Raw genomic sequence first — 23,345 nt, 5'->3', positions numbered from 1 at the left:
GCAGAACACAATGCAAAGTAACACATTTCCAGGAATTTCCCACCAGAGAGTTGGTGCCAATAGCTATGTAGGGATGGGGAAGAAAAAGTTGCTGGGTACTCTCACTCATCTGATTTCCTTCCTTTCCCTAGAGATTTTCCCACAAGAAAATTCCCCTTTTCTGGAAATGTGCAGATTCTGGATTGCTGGACTGATTTTCTTTTGTTTTTCTAGAACCCTATCAAGTGGCTAGATACAAATGTAAGGAAAACGTTGAGGAAACCCAGTTCTTTATTAGGGAACTTTTACCACAACAAATATTTATTAATTGAACCAAGACCATTAAGAGTATTAAGAGTATCCATCAATAGATGCTCAAGTTCTAAAAGGACTAGTACCATTTATAAAAGCAGTTGTATGATTTTTTAACGATTCCTTATTTTAGTAATGTATCTTAATGACTGGGAAAGGAAGGTAGGTTACTCCTTTCATTAAAGAGGCCATAAATAACAATAATAATTACATTAAGTTTGTATGTCATCTGACTCCCAATGACTCGCCAATCAATTGCAAATCAACCAGACCTTACGACCCATTGCCAAGCACTGAATGTACCCTCGGACCACTACCACTGAAAGATCAATGATTTGTCCCTTGGAACCTTTCCCCATATCTATGACTTCATAAGGAAATGGAAATAGGGAGAAGAGAAGGGAATATAAAAAAGCATTTTCTTTTTCCACTCACCATTATTTTAGGCTTAATATCAAAGTCTTTTTGACCGCCAACCTGGATATGTTTCTTCATAAGACTGAAGTTGTTAAAACAACAGATAAGCAAGCCACTGCTGTTTGTTCTCAGATTAAAGTCTACATCTTCACAGAAATACCTAAGCAAATGAACATAGATTTGCATGTGGTTATATGTAACCTGATGCTCTCCAAATATGTTGATATTACAATTCCTAGAATTTTTCTCTGATATTAGATATGCTCATTGAGACTTCATAGAGCTGAAATCTTAGCTGGAAATCATAAGCTTAGGAAACTAATTAGGACTTCTAGCTTAGAATTCTACAATACAAAATAACAACAAAAGACTGTAAATGTACAAATGTTTTACTGTTAGTGCTCCATATAATTTACACATTAAGATACAGTCACTTGCTTAGAGCAGTGTTTCCCAAACTTGACAATTTTAAGGCATGTGGACTTCAACGTTGCTGGCTGTGGAATTCTGGGAGTTGAAGTCCACATGCCTTAAAATTGTCAAGTTTGGGAAACACTGGCTTAGAGGCTTCACATACATCGCCTCCCAAATAAAACCTTTAAAACAATGCTAACACAATGTGTTCCTTCTTCCTACCAGATTATAGCCCCTGGGAAGACAAGTGAATTTCCTCGGTCCCAATTCTGAATCTTGGATAGTAAATGAGTTCCAAATTAGAAAATAAATACAAATATTCATGGAGAAAGCGTTTGGTTACAAAACAATTTTCACCCATGCTTGAGTTCTATTTCGCACAATGTCCCAATAGCAAGCTGCTAAAGAGGTAAGGTATCAATTACACCAGGCAGAAAAATTATTTTGCCTCCTCTCACTCCCCACCCCTTTCTAATATTCATTCAATCTGATGAAATAAAATGCTGGTGAAAATCTCATGGATGAAATATGATGTTCTTACACCTGAATCCTCTACAAAGTGCTCAGGAGGAATGGAGGCAAACTTTCTGCCCTTCATTATGCAATCCTCTTTCCAGCATCAACCTCCTACTTTACCATATTTCAAATAACTATTAAAGGAAAATGTTATGTAGGAACTTCTCTTATTGACCTGTTTCAAAAGAGAAAAAGTAGGCAGGCAAGGACAAGGAGAGAAAACACATGAAGACATCCAAGCTAGCACCATATTTGACTTGCATACTTTTACCCACCTGTTGAGATCATATTGCACATTTTGAGTCAGGTCTATGTTCAGCAGTATAAAATCATGTATGTGGCATCTGGAAAAGGGGACTTTGGGTGCTCTAGAATTCAATTTGCTGTTCCATTTCTGGATGCCCACTATTGCATAATGGACAATTTTGGGTGTGGCTTCAATATGCTGTAGAACACTCTTTAGAGATACATTTTTACTGGTTGATCCTTGATCCATACACTGACTACTGAAAGGCAAAAAGCCAAAACATGTGATTATATTACCTCACAGTGATATCTACAACACATAGGTAAAGATAACGTGCTTAGGAAATAAACAACAAATGCAGCAATCTCCTTGGATCACTGAGAACTAGACTTAAGCTGCCATTCTATGGACTTTCAGTATTTTAAGCTAATCAAGAAGTGGCTATTTTTATGAAGATACTAGTACTGGGTGTCTTAGGGGACTTCCAGATGGCACCATTTTCACTGCCCAATATATCTCAATTGTTTTCAAGCAGTTTCTGCGGTTGTCTCCTTCAGATTTCAGCATGTAGAAAATAGACAAGGAATATCAATGTTTTATATCCGATCAAAAAAAGGATGCAAAAAATTATCATGTCCTCAGTTTATCATTCCAACATTTTCCATTTTGGAAGAACAAAATTCTCTTACACCCTCTACTTCCTGGAAAAGGGAAACAAAACAAATTGCTTGCAGCAGCTTCCAATTCATATTTGCAATTCACTGTGTGAGCTTTCAGTCACCTGCAAAACATCTTACTGTAGAATGAAGCTGCATGATACCAAGCCATCATTCCATCTGAATTAAATATACCATTAGGAACAGTGAAAGTGGTATGAGATTGTGACAGGAATTTTGCAACTAAGCACTTTGCCCAAATCTTCTAGCCATTGTTGTAAGTTACTGCATGTAGGGAAACAATAAACAGCCTTTATAGTCAGACATTAGCAACAGGGTTCTTTGAGGGAGGGCAGTATTGGAGCACTCAAAATCTGCTCTCTCATACAACAACTCCATACAAAAAAAATTACATGCACTCTCTTTTAGGAGGTAGTAAGATCTTCAAAAATTGAGAAAATGTATAGGGTTGCTGTAAATCAGTGGTTCTCAACCTTTTTAATGCTGCGACCCCCAACCGGCCGTAAGTCAAGGACTAAACTGGTCGTAAGTCGAGGACTACCCAACCGGTCGTAAGTCGAGGACTTTCCCTGCCTGGGAGCGCCACACATGCACCGGCCAAGATGTAGCTGGCAAGCGGCAGAGATGGAACAGGCCGACCACCGGCTGGGTCACCAGCTGGCCCAGTCCAAGGGAGGTAAGGCACCTGCCAGAAAAGGGGGAAAAATGGCGGACAGCCTTGCTTGGCGACCCCTGTGAAATGGTCGATCGACCCCAACTGGGGTCCCGACCCATAGGTTGAGAACTGCTGCTGTAAATAGACAATGCAATAATGCTAATTTAAGACCACCGACTGTCAGAAGATAGAGATTCCATCGAATGCATCCAAACAGATGCCACAAAACACATCCCAGAACAATTATAATTTCAAAGAAAGAAAGAAAGAAAGAAAGAAAGAAAGAAAGAAAGAAAGAAAGAAAGAAAGAAAGAAAGAAAGAAAGATGGAATGAAAGGTGAACAACCAAGTCAAAGAAATCAGAGCAGAACCTGTATTTGTTACCTGTGTTTTCTATTCAATTACATTTGGATTAGTCTGTCATGGTAGTAAATTTACAATGGGTGTATAAAGTACATAGAGAAGAGGTCAGTGAGTATTGACACTGAACTATAGTCACAATTTGGACAGTTAACTAAGAATGAGAAATATAAAAGGGAAAAAGAAACAGAACTAAAAAGTGTCACTCTGTAGAGCCTAATTCTCTTAGAAAATTAAGTGAATCTTAAATCAATAGAGTTCCAAGTTAAACATAGGGTAATCATGCAACCATCAAAGTATACTATCAAGTCTCTATTAAATTCATTAATGGGCACATACTACTGCATTATAACATTGAATAATGGCTTTAAAATCAGAAAGATAAACCACGGAATACAATTGAGATTATTCTTAGCATAATTGCCCTTTATTTTTTAAAAAGCTCTTAATTTCAAACAGTAAATACAGCTAAGGTACCGAACAGTGTTTCAAGCATTTTAGTCACTTTGGTGCAATATTTATATGAAGGTTTCTTAACAAATCAAAGGTGCCAGCTTACTAATTCGATCCAGTGTCGTAAAATATCCTATTTTAGATGCCTAAGTGAATATCTATTTCATGTTATCAAACATCATCATCACAGCAAAATTGCCCTTTCTTGCCTTGAACCAGTGGATATGCCATCTGATCCAAGATTCTGCTCCTAGTCATTAGTGTCACATCAGCCTTGACAAACTTACCTAGATTGTTCTTGGACAACATGACTGTTCCATAAGACACAAGAATCATCCATGACAACAATGAATGGCCAAACACACTGACGTTTAACTCCCAGTTCCTCCAAACGATTTCTTTCTAGTTCCAGGTTATGGTAAGAAAGTTCTTTAATTAGGAATCTGGCAGCACCTGAAAATAGGTAACAGGGAGACTGATTTTCTGAGTGGTAAAAAGAGCTTGAAAAGTCCAAAGAGGAACAGATTCTAAATTAAAGCTAGATCTGTTTTTCTCAATCTCAGTAACTTTAAGATACAAAGTAGGGTTTTCTTTCTTTCTTTCTTATATTTTTAGTTTGTTTCTCTATTTTTTTTCAAGGTTTTTTTAAGTTTGAAGTTTGAAGATTGGTTATGACTTTTTTAAAAAAATAAAATTCTTTTTTTAAAAAAGTAATAAAATGTACATGAATTTAACAATAGACATAAAGATGCTACAAAGAATGGAAATTATTACTATTTAAAAGTTTATTGTTAATTAGACTGAAATCTTTTTATACAACTGCAGAAACACTCATCTGTCCTTATCATGGATTTTTCTCTCTTCTTTCCATCTTGCAAACAAAATGAAAATACCCATATTCTAGACTCTTGTCTTACTCACCAACTCCTGCATTGTTGAACATGCCAGGTAGAACCAGCATGATATGGTTGGGCCAATATTTGCGGTAAAGTGGCATTTCATATTCCTTGACCACAAGAAGATGGAGGTGGCTGATGCCTTCCATAGCATGATAAAGATTCAAGAGACCATGTTCATGACGTCCACTTGAAGGGGTAAAAATAGGACTCTTTACTGTATTCAAATTCTGCAGGATGACAAGCCAAATGAGATGTAATGTGTCTCATATATGTACTCATTGTCCATGATTTTAATGTTACTTTCAGGACTATCTGATACAGACACACACACACACACACACACACACACACACACACCATGCTGGGAGAATTTTGTCAACTGGAACATTCTTCAACTTTCATTGTCTTTTCTCCTACCCCATAAATATTGTGAAGAATAATTTTAAATCGTTATGTAGCTATATAACAGAATTCATGTATGTTGGTTTTATTCCTAAAAGAAAACCTGGAAAAGTTGAGATCAGTTTATAAAACTGAGAGATGGAAAGGGGGAGCTGATAGTGAGTATCTAAAGTACCTACTAATGTATCTGAATCCAGAAAACCCTCATGGTGCACCCTGAATGTAAACCAAATGGAAAAATCTCACCTGTGATGGTAGTGATCCTCTATCTAGATTAAAAGTGGGGGGGGGCAGAATTTTCAGAAAGCAGACTTTTCAACAATGATCTGTAGTACTGTCATCCCTTCAAGTTAGGTCAAGAAACAAATATCACAATGAATACCAAAACTCTACTTTCTTGATATAATTATAATATCAGAAAATTGAAAGCATTTCTATTTCCCACCCTCTTACACTAAATAGAGATGAGGCTTCTTGAGCTTCTTTCTCCCCCTTCCTGTTTTTATGAAATAAATTTGTTTTCCTAATGGCTGCTGCCATCTTTGTACTTCTCTACTAGCTAGGGAAGGGAGCTCTATAGTTCCTGCTCCCAGCATCCATTCTCAATGCTTGCTGGTTTCCCACTGAAAGTAGTGAAAGAAATCCACAATCTTGCACAGCACTTTTTAGTCCCTATATATCTTTGGTTTTTCACCCGTACATGGATATGGACGTACACATGGACCTCAACTTTGAGCAACAAGTTGCTGCTTATATGGCTGAAAAAAATGAACCCATCCATGGGTTAATTGAAGGTAATGAAAAAGGGACCTAGTTCAGATTCTGGAATTGAGTATTGGCCTCTTAGATATATTCTTTTATACTTGCATGTATCTATATAGCTCACCACCTCAGTCAAAACACATTTCACTAACCTTATCAGACACAAGAGGAAGACGCATGCTTTCCAAATGCCTGCCCTGTTTGCTGAAGACAAAATAGTTTTCTTTGGTTTTAGGAATGATAAAATGTAGCTGAATCTCTTCTCCTAACATTGAGGATGAGAATGTAAAGGCATGTAGGGTAGAATCAGACATCTGCATACAAGGAGAAAAAGATATCGTAACACACTAAAGAGACCAACTGCCAGTTAATATTAACCAGCTTTAGTTTGTGGGGCTTTATTATCAAATAATATATATGTGGGCAGAATATTTGGATTCCTCTTATGAAAATATCAGCAAAATAGGGTCTGTTTTCAATAAATGAGATTTTGCAAGAATAGAGTGCATTGGCTCATCTTCATTTTGCATCACAATTTAGGGCAAGAAGAATGTTTTCATATTGCTAGTAAAACCTTGCCCATAGTCTCATCCTAATGAATATGGGCTAAAGCTATGTAATGCTTTCAGAAGAGATCATAATAATAATAATAAAGGTGGAAGGGACCTTGGAGGTCATCAAGTCCAACCCCCTGCTCAGGCAGGTAACCCTATACCATTTCGGACAAATGGCTGTCCAGTTTCTTCTTAAAAAACTTCCAGTGTTTGAGCATTCACCGCTTCTGGAGACAGGTTGTTCCACTGGTTAATTGTTCTCACTGTCAGGAAATTTCTCCTTAGTTCTAGGTTGCTTCTCTCTTTGGTTAGTTTCCATCCGTTGCTTCTTGTCCTGCCTTCAGGCGCTTTGGAAAATAGCTTGACTCCCTCTTCTTTGTGGCAGCCCCTGAGATATTGGAACACTGCTATCATGTCCCCCCTTGTCTTTTTTTTCGTTAAACTAGACATACCCAATTACAGCAACCGTTCCTTATTATGTTTTAGCCTCCAGCCCCCTAATCATCGTTGTTGCTCTTCTCTGTACTCTTTCTAGAGTCTCAACATCTTTTTTACATCCTGGTGACCAAAACTGGATGCATTATTCCAAGTGTGGCCTTACCAAGGCATTGTAAAGTGGTATTAATACTTCACGTGATCTTGATTCTATCCCTCTGTTAATGCAGCCTAGCAATGTGTTGGCTTTTTTGGTAGCTGCAGCACACTGCTGGCTCATATTTAAATGATTGTCCACTAGGACTCCGAGATCCCTCTCACAGTTACTACTATTGAGCAAGGTACCCCCTATACTATACCTGTACATTTGGTTTTTCTTGCCTAAATGTAGAACCTTACTTTTTTCACCATTGAAATTCATTTTGTTAGATAGCGCCCAGTGTTCAAGTCTGTCCAGATCCTCCTGTATCCTAATCCTGTCTTCTGGAGTGCTAGTTATTCCTGCCAGCTTAGTGTTGTCTGCAAATTTGATGAGTTCCCCATCTATCCCCTCGTCCAGATCGTTGATGAAGATGTTGAAGAGCACTGGGCCCAGAACAGAGCCCTGGGGCACCCCACTACACACTTTGGGCACCCCACTACACACTTTCAGAACACACAAGAATATGAATATAGCATTTATCTGCAACATAGATAAATGTTTCCAGCATCCCACGGATATAGCAGATACCTGTACAATCCCAAAAAATGACACAACTGTGTTAATGAGTAATCGAGCTGTGTTCATATTCCTGCGTTTTTTAAAGAATCTTTTCCACCGAAAGCCAAAGCATCTACAAGCATGTATTTAACATACAATAACCTTTTCCAAAAGAGAAGCACAACTAAGCTTAAAATGAAATATTACTCTTAGAAACTATTATTTTTTCCTCAAGGGGGCCCTGATGGAAAAAATAATGCCTGTTAGAAGCATTACCGGAGCCGAAGGATTTGTGTCCATATATTGATGGCACTGTTCACAGTGGTGGAAAGTATTGTAAGCTGCATACTTAGTCAGCATCATAGAAACAGTATTGCGCTTTCTGGATTCTTCAACTTTGGTTTCTTTGTTAGGTTCTGTGGACAAATGCAATAAAAGGAAAAAGAGCCAACTTAATACATCCTAAAAATTATTTGCTAAAATATGTCGATAAAATTTCTGAAAAACTAGTTAGAAAGAAGAAACTACAATTTAGTGTTCCCTCACCCTGCTTTATTTTTTGCAGTTGCTCTGTGTAGACTGGACTCATAAGAACATATTTGGGATCATGCACACTGAGATCAAAATTCATTTTCCTGACAATTTCAATGTCAGGCCACTGATCACTGCTAGCCTGGGCAATTTCATTTTCTTCCGTATGATCTAAAACAAAATATGAATAACTAGTTAATACCCAAATCATAGTTTTATGTTATCTAAATTCCTCTTACAGATTACAATGATATTTCAATAATTATTACAATTACAATTTTAAGTATATAAAAACTATAAAGTCTTTTAGAAAAATTAGACAAATGCCTCTAAAAGTAATATTTTATCATCAGGGAATGTATCAGGGAGAATTTTGGTCAAGAATAATTTGATATTCTTAGTTCTGATTTGACATTACACCTTCCACTTTTTTCTGCTAACACAAGACCAAATTTGTATTACAGGAGTTGGTTTTCTCTTTTCAGAGTACTGTAAGCTTCACACATATTAAATAGAATTGTCTTCAGAAATTAGAACAGAGGCCCTTAGTACTCACTGATATTAATATCTTCCTCATCATACACGTCTACCTCCAGCAATCTGATCAGCATTCGAAAGAGAATTCGTAGGAACTGCAAATAAGAGCCAGTTTTCCCAACCTAAATAATGATAAAAAAACAGCTTCTAAAAATATACTATCAGAAAAGTGTATTCATTTTGTTCTGGAATCTCCTGCTTCAATCATTTCAAAAAAGAATCATTGTATATTCAAGCTGTGACAAACAAAATGTATGTATGGCAGTACATTTTAGAGCATCAAATATCTATTAAGTGGGGGTTCAGAATATTAATTTTTTAAATAAAAATTTACCTAGCTTGTTGCACAATGAATTTTTCAAAAGCAATAGTTATGCCTTAAAGTTCTTTTAGATAAAACTCTGAGATGTCAATAATTCATGAGCAACTTATAAAATCAAATTATTTGTCACAGAAATCTTTCTTTAATTAATATGCTTACTTGCCCCAACTGTCATTGCTGTAATTTACTGAAAATTCAGTGATTTCTTGCAGATAAAGTCTCTAGAGCAGAAAATTATATGATTACATTTTGACTTATTTAACAAAACAAAGATTCAGATTACAAAACCTTCACATGACTTCCAATTATTTGATTCAAATATTATTAGCTAATATTAATATTATTTAAATTAATGTCAGACATAATCAGCTCTTCTTCTCTTAGTGGAATAAAATGCTCAATATTATTAATTCATTTATCCATTCTTTTTTCCCCTTACTATCCAATATCAAATATTTTAATCAGTACAGGACTGATTCATTCATGCAAATATATTATCAGTTGTTGGAAATTATTTTTATTTAAATCATGTTTTTATCAATTTTGAAAAGAACAGAGAGATTTTCAAGTCATATGCTTCATGTAAAGTTCATCATTTCTTTCAAAAAACCTCTTTTCATTAAAACCTGAGGGAGGAACATGACAATAGTACAAGTCTAACATGAACTAAGTTATTATCGTAATTGTGAATTACTACACATTGTAATTTTTTCTAAACATCTATGAACGACAAGCTTCCCTGGTTATTTTTATTAATGTCCATGAAGGAAGGACATAGTTATAGAAACAAGCAGCATGCACTAATTTGTTGTTCATCCTTATAAATATGCAGAAGCATGTAAAATTCAATTAAGAAACACACAGTTAAGTAACCTGGTATCAGCTCTGCTCTGAATCCAATGAAGATGCAACCACATCTGCTCTAAAACATAGATTTCATGGCTTGATTATACACAGGTTAATAGGGGAAAAGACCCAGCATAGTGTGCAAATGTTACTGGAAGATCATTGGTTTGGGCCCAACTGACATCAAAACAATCATAAATTTCTCCTCAAGGATGTAGTGATTCACACTATAATAGAAACATTATTACAGCCTGGAATAAAAGATTCCAGGGAGTTTACATGCTCTAAATAGCCACAGTTGCTTATAAACTGTATTTCTCAAACTGTATTTTATTATTAATAAGTGTGAATTACTAAACATTTTATTCTTTCTCATTTTGTAACAGCACCTTCCTTAACCTGCTTAGATGTTTTGGGATTTCTACTTCCAGAATTCCTAGCCAACATCACTCAAAGGTGGGAAATCTCAGACAAATCTTCCCAACTCATCTAGAAGGAGACAGACTGGAGAAGTCTGGTCTGCCCCATAATATCTATTTACCTGAGGTGGCCCTGTAAGAAGTAGCCGTCGTGGATGAAAACTCCTGCTGCTACTGGTTTCGCTATGGTTGCTGTAGTCTGCATGGTGTTGCCGTGCAGCAGTCCACTGTCGGTAGTAAAGAGACTGCTCTTCACTGGTCATATCCTTTTGAAGCAAAGGCCTTAGTGAGCTCACCCAAGACACATCGGCATGAGGTAACAAAGCAGAAGAAAAAGATGGCTGCCCACTTTTCTGTGAACCAAGGAAGCAATAGGCAGCTTTTGACAAGATCACAATTCGGGGTAAGCATATGTGTAATGTCTTGCAATTTTTCACTGGCTGGTTAGGCCATCGGAAGGTCTGGCTGACGGAAGGGGAAGCTGATGACAATTTAGATGTGGTGCTGCTGGCTATCTGGTTGGCTAGAGAGTCACATTCTTGTTTCAAAGACTCCCCAGCAGCAAAGCCTTCATCAACAGAACTAGTAGCAACATTCTGGAAGTTCATAGACAGTGATGGTTTTTGAGACTTGTCTGTGGCACTAGAGGAGCTTACTCCATTTTCTGCTATAGAACCTGGAAGGTAGATTGAAAGGAAGGAAAAGGAAGGGCTGAAGGATATTCAGTAACAATATAACGCATAGTACATTGTCCTGCAACTTCTATACTGAAAATATTCAGCTTACACTTGGAACTTTGGAACAGCACAAAAGATCAGGAGAGGATAGGTAAATAGATGTGAACAGAGAATGAATTCTATAGTATACATTTAACGACATACGGAAGTGTATACAGAACAGTCCATATCATCACATTCCTACAATATGTAAAAGGTATAGGAAGTCTGTCATCAGCAAAAATATGGCAGGAATCGGCAAATGTTTAATGGGTAAACCTCATTCCACAAAATACTTTTCACAAAGAAAATAATGAAATATTTTTCTAAAAAATTCTAAAAAATAATGAAAAATGTTTCTAAAAGATACATTACAAATGGCCAGAATCTGTCAAATATCACAACGTAGATTCATGCAAGATTTAAGTACCACAACATTTCAGCCATGTAATCCAGAAATGTGTCATTGTAGCACTATGTTGTCAAACTATTAGTATACAATGTTTAGGATGACAAGAATTCATGTATAAAAAAATGTTATCAATTTTTTTCTTCACTCAGCCCTGTGATGTTAACAGGAAATAGGCAGCAAAAAAATAAAAATAATTTGCACTGTGAAGCTAAAACATTTTGCCTTTTGTCAATAGTACATGAGCAAGACCTGAAAAGAGAAATCTTACAGCAGCAGTGTTTATTCTGTCAGCCAGAAAATCACTGGAACACTGGATTACCAAGTCTAAACCCAGGAAAGTTCCTTTTTATTTAAATCAGTATATATTCAACCTTTTAAAAGATGTTATGAGATTACAATTAGGCACTGGAATTATGATCTCCCTACCTATCATAAGTTCCCCTATGCCACTAGTCAATATAACCTCATTCAGTATTAACTGAAACTAAACATTGTTATTAAGGACTTAAAAACAGCATTTGAGTACCAACCTTTAATGTAGTTTGTTTATGGCTTAGTGCACTGTATATAATTTGACAATTTGGATTTAATAAATTATGGAAACACAAGCCATATTTTATTGTACTGTGGAACTCTTCATAACATCCTGCTGCGAGTTCCTAATCATGATTATTTGCATTACCATGTAAAAGATTAGCAGAAGAAAACGAACTTCAACAAGTCTAATTTTTCCAAATTTCAAATACAATGATCTAAAAAGAAACATATAATGAGAGTATAATTTTCACAGACCTAGGGCTACCAGGTCCGGGATGCCAGGATCCAGATGACCCTTATATGGCAGAAATGACAGCAAGCTTTTATCTGGATTTTTGCAGTCAAGATTTAATAATAATAATAATAACAACAACAACAACAATAATAATAATAAACAGTTGGAAGGGATCTTGGAGGTCATCTAGTCCAACCCTCTGCTCAGACAGGAAACCCTATACCATTTCAGACAAATGGCTGTCTAGTCTCTTCTTAAAAACTTCCAGTGTTGGAGCATTCATAGCTTCTGGAGGCAGGTTGTTTCACTGATTAATTGTTCTAACTTTCAGAAAATTTCTCCTTAGTTCTACGTTGCTTCTCCCTTTGGTTAGTTTCCATCCGTTGCTTCTTGTCCTGCCTTCAGGTACTTTGAAGAATAGCTTGACTCCCTCTTCTTTGTGACAGCCCCTGAGATATTGGAACACTGCTATCATGTCTCACTCGTCCTTCTCTTCATTAGACTAGCCATACCCAATTCCAGCAACTGTTCCTTATATGTTTTAGCCTCCAGTCCCCTGATCATCTTTGTTACTCTTCTCTATATTCTTTCTATAGTCTCAGCATCTTTTTTACATTGTGGTCACCAAAGCCAGATGCAGTATTCCAAGTGTGGCCTTACCAAGGAATTGTAAAGTGGTATTAATACTTCACGTGATCTTGATTCTATCCCTCTGTTAATGCAGTCTAGCACTGTGTTGGCTTTTCTGGCAGCCCGCAGCACACTGCTGGCTCATGTTTAAGTGATTGTCCACTAGGACTCCGAGATCCCTCTCACAATTGCTACTATTGAGCAAGGTACCATCTATACTATACCCGTGCATTTGGTTTTTCTTGCCTAAATGTAGAACCTTACTTTTTTCACCATTGAATTTCATTTTGTTAGATAGCACCCAATGTTCAAGTCTATCAAGATCCTTCTGTATCTTAAGCCTATCTTCTGGAGTGTTGGCTGTTCCTGCCAGCTTAGTGTCATCTGCAAATTTGATGAGTTCCCCATCTATCCCCTCATCCAAATCATTGATGAAGATGTTGAAGAGCACTGGGCCCAGAACAGAGCCCTGGGGCACTGTTTGGTAGACCCAGCACAAATCCTATAATATAGGAACAGGAAACCTGTCCAGGAAGGAAAGAACCAATCTGAGTTAGGATTTGATAAATATTTTTGGGGTCATGGTCATGTCAATCTTTCTTATTTTGTCAATGAGATTATAATTCTTGGAGGAAGTACAAAGTTTTTCCCCTCTCTCCACAAATATTTTATTTTTACTATGGCATGGCTGAAAGAGATTTCCACTGACTTCAGAGCTCAATAGACATTTGAATAAAAACTCCTCTAGTATTAGTTCTACATAGCCTAGCTCAGGGGTAGGCAACCCAAAACACTCAAAGAGCCACTTGGACCCGTTTCCCACCAAAAACAAAACACCGGGAGCCGCAAAACCCTTTTGATATCTAAAATGAAGATAACACTGCATATATCCTTTTTTACCTTTATTATAGGTGTGTGTGTGTGTGCGCGCGCGCGTGTGTGTATGTATGTATGTGTGTGTGTACACACACACACACACACACACACACACACACACTAAAATAAAAGTAAAAATATGACTTGGGAATATCCATACTATTAAAACAATGATCACCAAGAGAATGCTTTAAGAGAATAAAATTACATACACACACAGGTAAAAAAAAAGGATATATGCAGTGTTATCTTCATTTTAGATGTCAAAAGGGTCTCTCTCTCCCTCCCTCTCTATCTGCCCTTGGTCTGCCACTCCTCTTCCCCCACTCTCTCTCTCTCTCCCTCCCTCCCTCCCTCCCTCCCTCCCTCCCTCTTTCTCTCTCTCTCTTTCTCCCCTCCCTCCTATCTGCTGCTCACCTGGCAAGCTTCAAGCTATTGTCCAACAAGATCAGGGGTAAGCAACCTCGTCTCTTTCATGACTCATGGACTTCAACTCCCAGAATTCCTGAGTCAGCCTAGCTGGGCTAGCTAGCTCTCTCCTGCCCTTCCTGCTTCCTGCTTCCTGCAGAGACGCAGCAAAGGGAGGAGCTCTGCCCAGAAAGCTTTTCAGCTCCTCGGAGAACACTGTGAGTACACTCTCTTTTACACATACACACACACAAAAACATAAACACAGAGAGAGAGAGAGAGAGAGAGAGAGAGAGAGAGAGAGAGAGAGAGAGAGAGAAGTAGGGAAGCGCAATTCCTCTCTCTGTCTCTATCTCTCTCTGCAAAGGCAGAGGAGGCTGGGAGCCAGAGGGGAAGGCTCAAAGAGCCGCATGCGGCTCCGGAGCCGCAGGTTGCCGACCTGTGGCCTAGCTACTATGTTCACTTTCTAGACAAGAAGAAAAGCACAACAGGCCAGGCTTCTCTTTGCTACTCAGCTGGCAGCAATGACTGTGCCATCCCTGCTCACTGAGCTATAGTCAATAAAGGTCAAAATTAGTCCACATCAGAAAAAAATACGTAATAGTGGCTTAGAAAAGAAATAATAGCATTTTTTTCATAATGCTAATTGAAAGAATGTTTCAGCCTTCCACCTGCATTCAAGGCTATTTGAAATCCTGCATAAAGAAAAATATATCCACTACTAATAATATCATGTGGTTAACTTCAAACTATCTCAGACAAGAGGATTGCTATATTTAGATCCCATTATACCCACTTGCCAATTTCCTAGAAGTCAACTGAATGCCAGGTATGTCTAGACAAGATAAAGTGGCCATTCTAGATAATGGACTGGAACAGGCAATAGCCACTCTATACCAACACTTTGTTGTAAGACAGAGTAGAAAACTTGAGGTTTGAGGTCTATAAGCATTTCCTGAACTCTTTTCTGAAGCAAAGACCCCATCAACCTAAGTGACCATTAACCGGCAACAGTTTCCTACTATTTTAAGTGAAAAATACACAAAAATATTCTGGAGGTCCTAAAACAGAGCTTTTTTTAATACAGCATTTTTACTAGACTGAAAAACAAAGAAAGAAAATGAAAATTCCAAAATTACTGCTTCAAACCCAGGAAATAGATTGGGTAACCCACAGGGGTGATACAGTCCTTGCCAGTTATGGTCCTCATTTGCCTATTACATATTAAAGGCCACCTCTGACCATTCAATGCAGCCTGTTAAAAGGACACTTAGAATCAGGCATTTGACCTGATCAGCCACTCCAGAGAGCTGTCACAATTTCAATTCTCACCTGAGGAGTATCCAGGGTCCTAATAGCAATGCAATGAGTAAAAGGATTAGAGTGGCTGCCCCTCACATGATGACACGGGTGACTCCCAGAGCCACCTTACAATGCCTCACTCTCTTAAGGGCAGAGTATTGATTGGATGCGTGTCTCATTAATAAGTGAGAGAGGAAATTGGCAACTCTGAGGGTGGCTATAACACTTTAAATAATGGATCCTCTTGAATACCCCTTCCACCTCCATCCCTCCATTCTGAAATAATCAATCAGGATCATATTAAAGATTCAGCTATATCCATTCCTTTCCGTTTTTCCATCTATCCTATTCTCTCCTAAAAATTATTACTCTTTTCCATTTTCTTATATCCTTCAAAACTTGCTCTGCTATCTCCTGGATTAGCAGTGCCTCCTGGACAAAAGGCATTCTCTACAAGCTCTAGCACTGTTAATGATAAAATTAAGAACTAACCTGAAGTTCCAGTCACAGCACTGCTGTTACTTTGTGGCCTCTCCAAGTCAATCAACAGCTCATCAGTATCATTCTCACCAATGCTGGTCTTCTCTTGTTCCTTTTCACTAAGGTCAAGAGCTACAATAGGCCCTCGAATTGCATCCTTGGAAACATAGCAGCATGCTAGGCCTACTTCTTGTTCTAAGGCTGTACGAGTTAAATAGCTTGAATCAATCAATCGAAGATCACAGTATTTCAGAGACCTGAGGGGAAAAGCCATATAGATAGGATTGCTGGACAATGGGGTTATAATTCTTGTCATTTAAAATGATGGATGATCCATACTCACAAGAAGGCGGGAGGGTTTTGTATTTTAACTTTGCTAATAAAACAAAACAATTATTGAGAAAAAGATTTTATTTTATACAAATAAAATCAAATACAAATTAACTGTAGTGCTTTATAAAATATGAAATTGTCAGGGTTATCTGGTTGTGATATTTAGGATACAGATGCAGTCACCAGGATTTTTCAGCATTCTGTCAAACTATATTTTGTCTAATTATTCATCTGTTTCTTTTCCCTTAAATTAGGGTTTTAAATTACAAGATTAGATTGGATCATTTTCCTCAAATCAATGAAGAAGTCTAATGTTTTTGATTGATTTGTTAAATTATGTTCTCTTCATCTAGTTTTAGGATTTGTGTGGGAAAAGATCAGATTGTAGGTCATATTTATGCAAAATATTGAAAGTTCAAAGAAGTTCACACACTTTTATGATGCCATCTACATGTATGGACTTCTCTTCCCAGAATCTTCCAGGCATCACGATCATTGCTGAAAATTCTGGGACTTGAATCCTATACAACTAGGCAGCAACTAGATTGGTATAAACTGATTTGAAGCTACAGGACCAAAAAGTAAGCTTTTTACAACTGGAGCTTCACACTGAAATGCCCTCTAGGACACATTCTGAAAACAAGAAAAGATATTTCTATTATTCAGATTATAGCTCCTATCAGTTTGATGGAAAGTCTATCTGTATTACTGAAGACATGCTTTATATTTTTATATGTTTTATATAAATATTTTTATATTTAAGTTTTATAACTCAAACTGTGCACTATGATCTTAGAGATTTGAAACTAATCAAATATTTTTTCAGTCAATGCTGTCTATTTTCACAGCTGTCTGAATGTGTTTTTTTTCAACTATAAGACAGAAAAAATACAAATATGATGTTGAAGATTCCCAGATTGTCACCTAAAGAAAGAAATTGGAAATAATCTAGATATTTTAGGAAGCTTTTATATTTGCACTATGGAGTAACTCAGCATACCTGGGAAACGTTTCTCCTAATGGATCCTTGCCAGTTAAAACAACAATACAAGGTAGACCTTCTAAATCTTGATAAGTATGAGGAAACCAATCTTCTTCTTCATTTCCTCTCCATGCCTATGAGAAAAAATAACAAGAAAGCTATCAATCTCATTAAGGTTATTTCAGAAACAGTCTTTGTACAAAAAAAAAAAAAAATCCTAGTAGAGGATAGCAATCGAACAGTAGAACATCAGTTTAACAAAGTCTCTAAAAAGCAGGAAATGTATACAAATTGAAACTCTTGCATTAGAAATCTTCTACAGTTCAATTCCCAGTGCAAAAACAATTAAAAGTAAACTATGGTAGTTTCAAACAGTGGATCCTTTCTTCCTTATACAAATAAAGTTATTGCATTTTCCAAATCTCACAGTTCTTTTTTTTAAAATGGCATTTTCCATATCTTTGCCTCCTTTATGATGATGCAGGCATATTGGCTGTTTTAAAGGTCACAAGACATGACTGAGAACCTTCAGAAACACCATGGCAGAGAAAATTATTTATGACAGAGAATCTCTGTGCTTTCTTCTTCGCTCTCTGTGGTACAAGTAGCTCTGGAGTTGGCAGTAAAAATGGCTACATTCACACTAGGCAAGCTTATGAATTAGCATTATGTGTGATCTGTCTTTAAAATTTTCTTGCCATGTTTGATAAGAATTTCATCTGATGTAAATACACACCTACAAAAACTTAGGGCAAAAAGTACATAACTAAACTCTATACAAAAACATTCACTGTGTGATGATCTATTATCAGAGTCTATCACTAGCACTTGAACAAACACAAGCTGGTCAGAATATAATGGTCAGTTGGATAACTCGTTCTTGGAGTTACATGTCTCTCAGCTAATATTCATAATTTGTGGCCATAATTCTGCTAGATAGATTCCTCTGTTCTATAAAATACATACAATTTCATTAAAAAAAGAGAGAATGCCAGTATTATATCCCCCTACTATATCCTGCTTCTGTCCAATGTAACATCTCTATGGCTTCTTCTTAAGAAGTTTAACAGAGAAATCAAACAATGGGTAGCTATATGTTTCCATGCAAGCTTACCAGATTGGGCTATTAGTCACACATAAACAAGCCTTTGAAGCTAACCTTTAATCTTTTCACAAAGTGCTTGGCAACCATAAGCTCTGAAGCTGGGTTCCCCAAAATGATCTCAAAACGATACTGCAGACCGAGTTTATCTCGCGCTTCTTGCAGCCTCTCTTTTGCCAGCATTGCCAGCTGCACAGAAGGAATTCGTATCACTAACATGTGGCCACGGCCATTCTTATCCTTGCCAGGAGCAGTGATGATGTCATCCATTATGCTGAGCGTTTCTGGTGTGCTGTGATCTCTTAGTGAGGACATGGTAGTGAGAGCCATCAAGGCTTCCAGATATTGCTGAATGAGGAGATAGCAGCGAATTACCATACTGTGCAGCCTGGGATACCTTAAAAGGACAAAGGTCTTTTTTAGTCATTTTGATATAAACATATCTGGCACAAAAGATGATACTTCTGTTCTAGATAGTTGGGAGTTTCCTGTGCTCAGTTGTGGGCACAGAAGCTTTGTGTTTAAATATATCTTTTAGTTTGAAAGGTCACAATCATACAGATGATCTCTAGTAGCCATAATCTAAGCAAATATAAGAAATTCCCATTAAAGTAATGTTTATTAATATCACCTCCAATCAATATGGTCATACATGTGTTGGGAATTAGTATCCCAACACATCTAGTACTATAAGGTTAGAAAAGGTTAGTATTTTCAAACTGAACTTATTCCTGACAAAGAGTACTGGAAGAACCCAAAGGCTAGACTGTATACAGCAGTGGTTCTCAACCTGTGGGTCGGGACCCCATTTGGGGTCGAATGACCATTTCACAGGGGTCGCCAAACAACGCAGTCTAATTCTATTGGCTTTCAAAAGCCAATAGGAATTGTCAAGGCTGTCTCTGCCCTGCTGAGCCCACCAAAAGTCCCATTCTGCAAATGGTGCTGCACCAGTTGAGTAGTCCTCGACTTACGACCGGTTGAGTAGTCCTCGACTTACGACCGGTTGGGGGTCGTGGCATTAAAAAGGTTGAGAACCCCTGGTATACAGTATGAACAGCAGTCTCCTTAATAAGTGGATGCTATCGTGCAATTTAAGCTAACATGATTTGATTTAGCATAATTTACAAGTTTATCACAAATTAAATATCTTTTGGCAACTTAGAGACAAATAAATGTATTATTACAAAAACCTACTGCTCCTTTAATCAGATGCATGTATGTATCTGATACAGTGATCCAGGAAACATTAACCAATAATAAATTTGTCAGTCTTTAAAGTGTTACAAGACACATTGTTTTGCTTCAACAGCTTATTGTTCTCTCAAAAACTATCTCAATAATTAACTAAGTTTAAACCATTGAAAGATTATGTCAGGGGAGCAATTTTCAAGCATACTGATTAGTTCTTAAATTTATTGCATTACAACAATTTGGTGCAATTTTATTATTAGCCATTTTAAAAACCTTTTTAAATATATGGGGAATTAATTTATTTATAAGTAAATATAATAATGATAGACTATGTACATAGTAGCTACTTTAAGATCATACTACTGAACTTAGAAAGCTAAAAAAGACTGGATCTGATTAATATTTCGCTGAAAGACATTCCCCCCCTCAAGTAAATACTGTATTGGGAAGTTGAAAAAAAATCATATCCTATTCTTTTTGGAATAGAGAAAAGCATTATTCTTTTTTATTATTGAAAATTTTTAAAATTTTACAAAAACAAAACAATTTTCCCCCAAACCTCCCCAAACCTCCCATTCCCTCCCCGACCTTCCCAGAGCTGAATATAGGCTTAATTAAAGTTTCTTCAAAAAATCTTAAAAAAAATATAAACCATAAATAAATCTAAATACATTACTTAAGAAAATTGTAAGACAATTAACAATGGTATGTATATGAAAAACATAAATACAAAAAATAAATGTTTAGAAAAAAAAGAATAAAGAAAAGGAAAAAAGAAGAAAGATAAAAAATATTAAAATTTAAATATAAGTTATTTATTTATTTTTATTTATTTATTTTTCAGTGTTTATATGCCGCCCAATCCCAAAGGACTCAGGGCGGCGTACAAAGTTAAAACAATGATAAAACAATAAAATAAAGCAGTCATACTGCGAGTCCGATCATATCCCGGCCCCCCGGGGACATCAGCCCCAGGCCTGCCGGAACAGGAGGGTTTTAACGGCCTTCTTAAAGGCCGGCAGGGTGGGAGTAGTTCGAACCTCGGGGGGAAGTTGATTCCACCAGGTTGGAGCCACCACAGAAAAGGCCCTTCCCCGAGGGCCCGCCAGCCGACATTGTCTGGCTGACGGGACCTGAAGGAGGCCCAATCTGTGGGATCTCACCGGTCTCTGGGAACTATGCGGCAGTATGCGGTCCTGTAAGTAACCTGGTCCTAAGCCATGAAGGGCTTTAAAGGTGATAACCAACACCTTGAATTGCGTCCGGAGACCCACAGGAAGCCAGTGCAGCTCGCGGAGGATAGGTGACACGTGGGTGTACCTTGGTGCACCCACAATCGCTCTCGCGGCTGCATAGTTGGGTTATTAAAAAACTAAATAATATTTTTATATCCAACTTATGTTGTATAAAATCTATCCATTTTTTCCATACCGCAACATACTTCTCTTGTGATTGATCCTTCAAGAAAGCCGAAATCTTTGCCATTTCCGCCAAATAAGAAACTTTAAGAAACCACTCTTGCTATTCTTTTAAGGCGATCACTTCTTAAAGGGTAGGGTCACTCACAATGTAATTTAAAGATAACCTCTAACAACCTTCCTCAGGTTTATACTGGGAAGATTTCAAAGTGAACAGAATTGCAAGAATTGATCTAGTTAGTATCGGCATTCTTACTGTTTCTCTATTTACATATTGCATTTAATAAATAAAAGAGGCTGAGTGTTGAAAATACAGCCCTGACTAAGTAATATTCCCAAAGCATTTACCTCTCTAAGAGTGTATTCACCATTTTTTCAAAAATTTCATCACATCTCAGAAGAGGGCTTGTGATTCCCCACTGCAGCGACTTGCTGTATTCATTCAAGCCAAAGTAGAATTTCTCATCTTCGCATATTTCCTCCTGTTTGATACATTTCAAACAAAGCAATTCTCAGAATCAGGTCACACTTATCCTGCATTTGAAACATAGAGCTGTTGTCCTTTTTCCCCTTAACAATGAACAAAATTATACATTAATACTTTCCTCCATTGTAAAAAATGCATCTGTTAAACACAACCGGTTATTTAGCTAAACTATTTTTCCCAGAAGAGCCACTGAAATGCCAAATAAAAGACTGTGAGATATACAACAACATAAAAATTAACACATCTCCAATCTTTCATACATATTATTCTAGAATTAACTTCAAAATAGAATTATGAACAGAAATCAGAACAGAATTAACATCCATCCAAAAGGGAACCAATATATCACTAGAGCCAAATAACCAGAGTGAAATTATCCTACAGACCTCAACTTAAAACCATTCATTCAGTGACAGTTCAAAATTATGATGGCGCTGAACAAAAGGACTTACAACCAGTACCCAAGATTATGACCATTTAAGTACCCCAGTGATCACATGCTCAAAATATGGGCACCGGGCAACCCACCTTCACTTACAATCACAGGCGCACTTCAACTTCCCCGACCTTCCTATCTTCTCCCCATCTATGGCTCTTTGGCTGCCACATAACCTTGCTGTCTCCTTGTGCTCTCCCCTCCACCAACTAATCTTTGATGTTTTCTTCCTCTTGCTGCTGGCCCAGGATTCAGATGCTAGATCAGGATGCAGCACTAGGATGTGCACAGATCAAGGGCTGCTTTTTGATTCCCCCATCCTTATTTTTTATGCAACTAAAGTCCAGATTGACCCAGCAGACAGGCAGGGAACTCCTTGATAGCAGTGGAAGCAAAAAGATGATAAAGATCAGCTGGGGCAATAGAGCGCAGGTGGCAGAGATCTCAGAACACAGAGTGGCTAAGGCAACTGCAGCTGGGAGTCGGCTGAAGCAGCTGCAGTTTCCTAGAGTGTGGCAAGCAGCCCCAGAGCTGTGTAGTTCTGGAACTGCTTGCTGTCCTACCAGGCAGGGTGCAGGTTGGCCAAAAGGGCAACCTTATTGAAACATGGGACTGGGAGCAACCAAGCCTGCAATGGCTTAGCATGTGGTAGATTCCTGGCTAACAGCCAGTTGCATTCACTTAACAGTCACCACAGGGACTTCCGGGATTGTGGTCATTAAGCAATGCAGTCATGTGATATCTTGCTTTATGACTGCATCCTTATTGAAAGAAATTCCAATCCCACTGGTGGTCTTAAATCAAGGATTGCCTGTACTTTGGGCGTATTAGGCAAAGACCTAACTCTCTGGAAAAGATTCTAATGCTGTGAAAGGTGGAAGGAAAGAGGACAATCAGCAGCAAGGTGGGTGGACTTCATGACAGTGACAATGAGTGCACTGTTGGAAGAACTGAAATACCAGGTTAGTGTTAGACTGTCGTGGGGAAAAAAATCTATTAATTGCTCAGAAATGAAAAGGAATTGATGGTGTAAATTAAGATGGTAGAGGATAGGAAGACCTGGAGGAACATTGTCCATGGGGTCACGATGGGTCGGACACGACTTCGCAATTAACAACAACAACAACAACAACAAATCAATTTAAAAAAACAGGCCAGTACAATACCACCACAAACACTAGATATATTTAATCCTGGAGCTAAAGGCAGTATACACAGTACTCCTTCCATAATTTCTAGCATAACTCTATAAGAAAAATTGGAACTGACCCATAATAATCTAATGAGCTTCCATATCTGAGGGTGGAAGTTAACCTACATGTTTTTGTTCCTAGTGTAATATTTTAACCACTATACCACA

General features: G+C 37.5%; 1 protein-coding gene across 7 annotated transcripts in view; it reads right to left on the bottom strand.

The window, feature by feature from the left end:
- Positions 1 to 23,345, bottom strand: part of GREB1L (GREB1 like retinoic acid receptor coactivator) — a 168,335-nt gene that overhangs the window by 5,380 nt on the left and 139,610 nt on the right. For 5 of the 7 annotated variants that reach the window (XM_039328526.1, XM_039328530.1, XM_039328528.1 and 2 more), the window contains 13 exons: positions 21,411 to 21,544; positions 18,508 to 18,847; positions 17,367 to 17,482; positions 16,046 to 16,290; positions 10,560 to 11,113; positions 8,870 to 8,972; positions 8,329 to 8,484; positions 8,059 to 8,198; positions 6,246 to 6,407; positions 4,952 to 5,156; positions 4,318 to 4,483; positions 1,914 to 2,144; positions 727 to 868 (listed from right to left, as the gene is read on the bottom strand). In XM_039328526.1, the coding sequence (XP_039184460.1) occupies positions 727 to 868; positions 1,914 to 2,144; positions 4,318 to 4,483; positions 4,952 to 5,156; positions 6,246 to 6,407; positions 8,059 to 8,198; positions 8,329 to 8,484; positions 8,870 to 8,972; positions 10,560 to 11,113; positions 16,046 to 16,290; positions 17,367 to 17,482; positions 18,508 to 18,847; positions 21,411 to 21,544 (2,694 nt within the window). The remainder of the gene's footprint in view (positions 1 to 726; positions 869 to 1,913; positions 2,145 to 4,317; positions 4,484 to 4,951; positions 5,157 to 6,245; positions 6,408 to 8,058; positions 8,199 to 8,328; positions 8,485 to 8,869; positions 8,973 to 10,559; positions 11,114 to 16,045; positions 16,291 to 17,366; positions 17,483 to 18,507; positions 18,848 to 21,410; positions 21,545 to 23,345) is intronic. The other 2 variants (XM_039328533.1, XM_039328527.1) reach the window with 1 other exon arrangement.

Source organism: Crotalus tigris, unplaced genomic scaffold (assembly GCF_016545835.1).
Source record: "Crotalus tigris isolate CLP2741 ecotype Arizona unplaced genomic scaffold, ASM1654583v1 scf7180000024382.2542628, whole genome shotgun sequence".
Taxonomy (NCBI): Eukaryota; Metazoa; Chordata; class Lepidosauria; order Squamata; family Viperidae; genus Crotalus; species Crotalus tigris.
The sequence above is the reverse complement of the archived record's forward strand: the minus strand, read 5'-3'. Positions and strand labels throughout refer to the sequence as shown.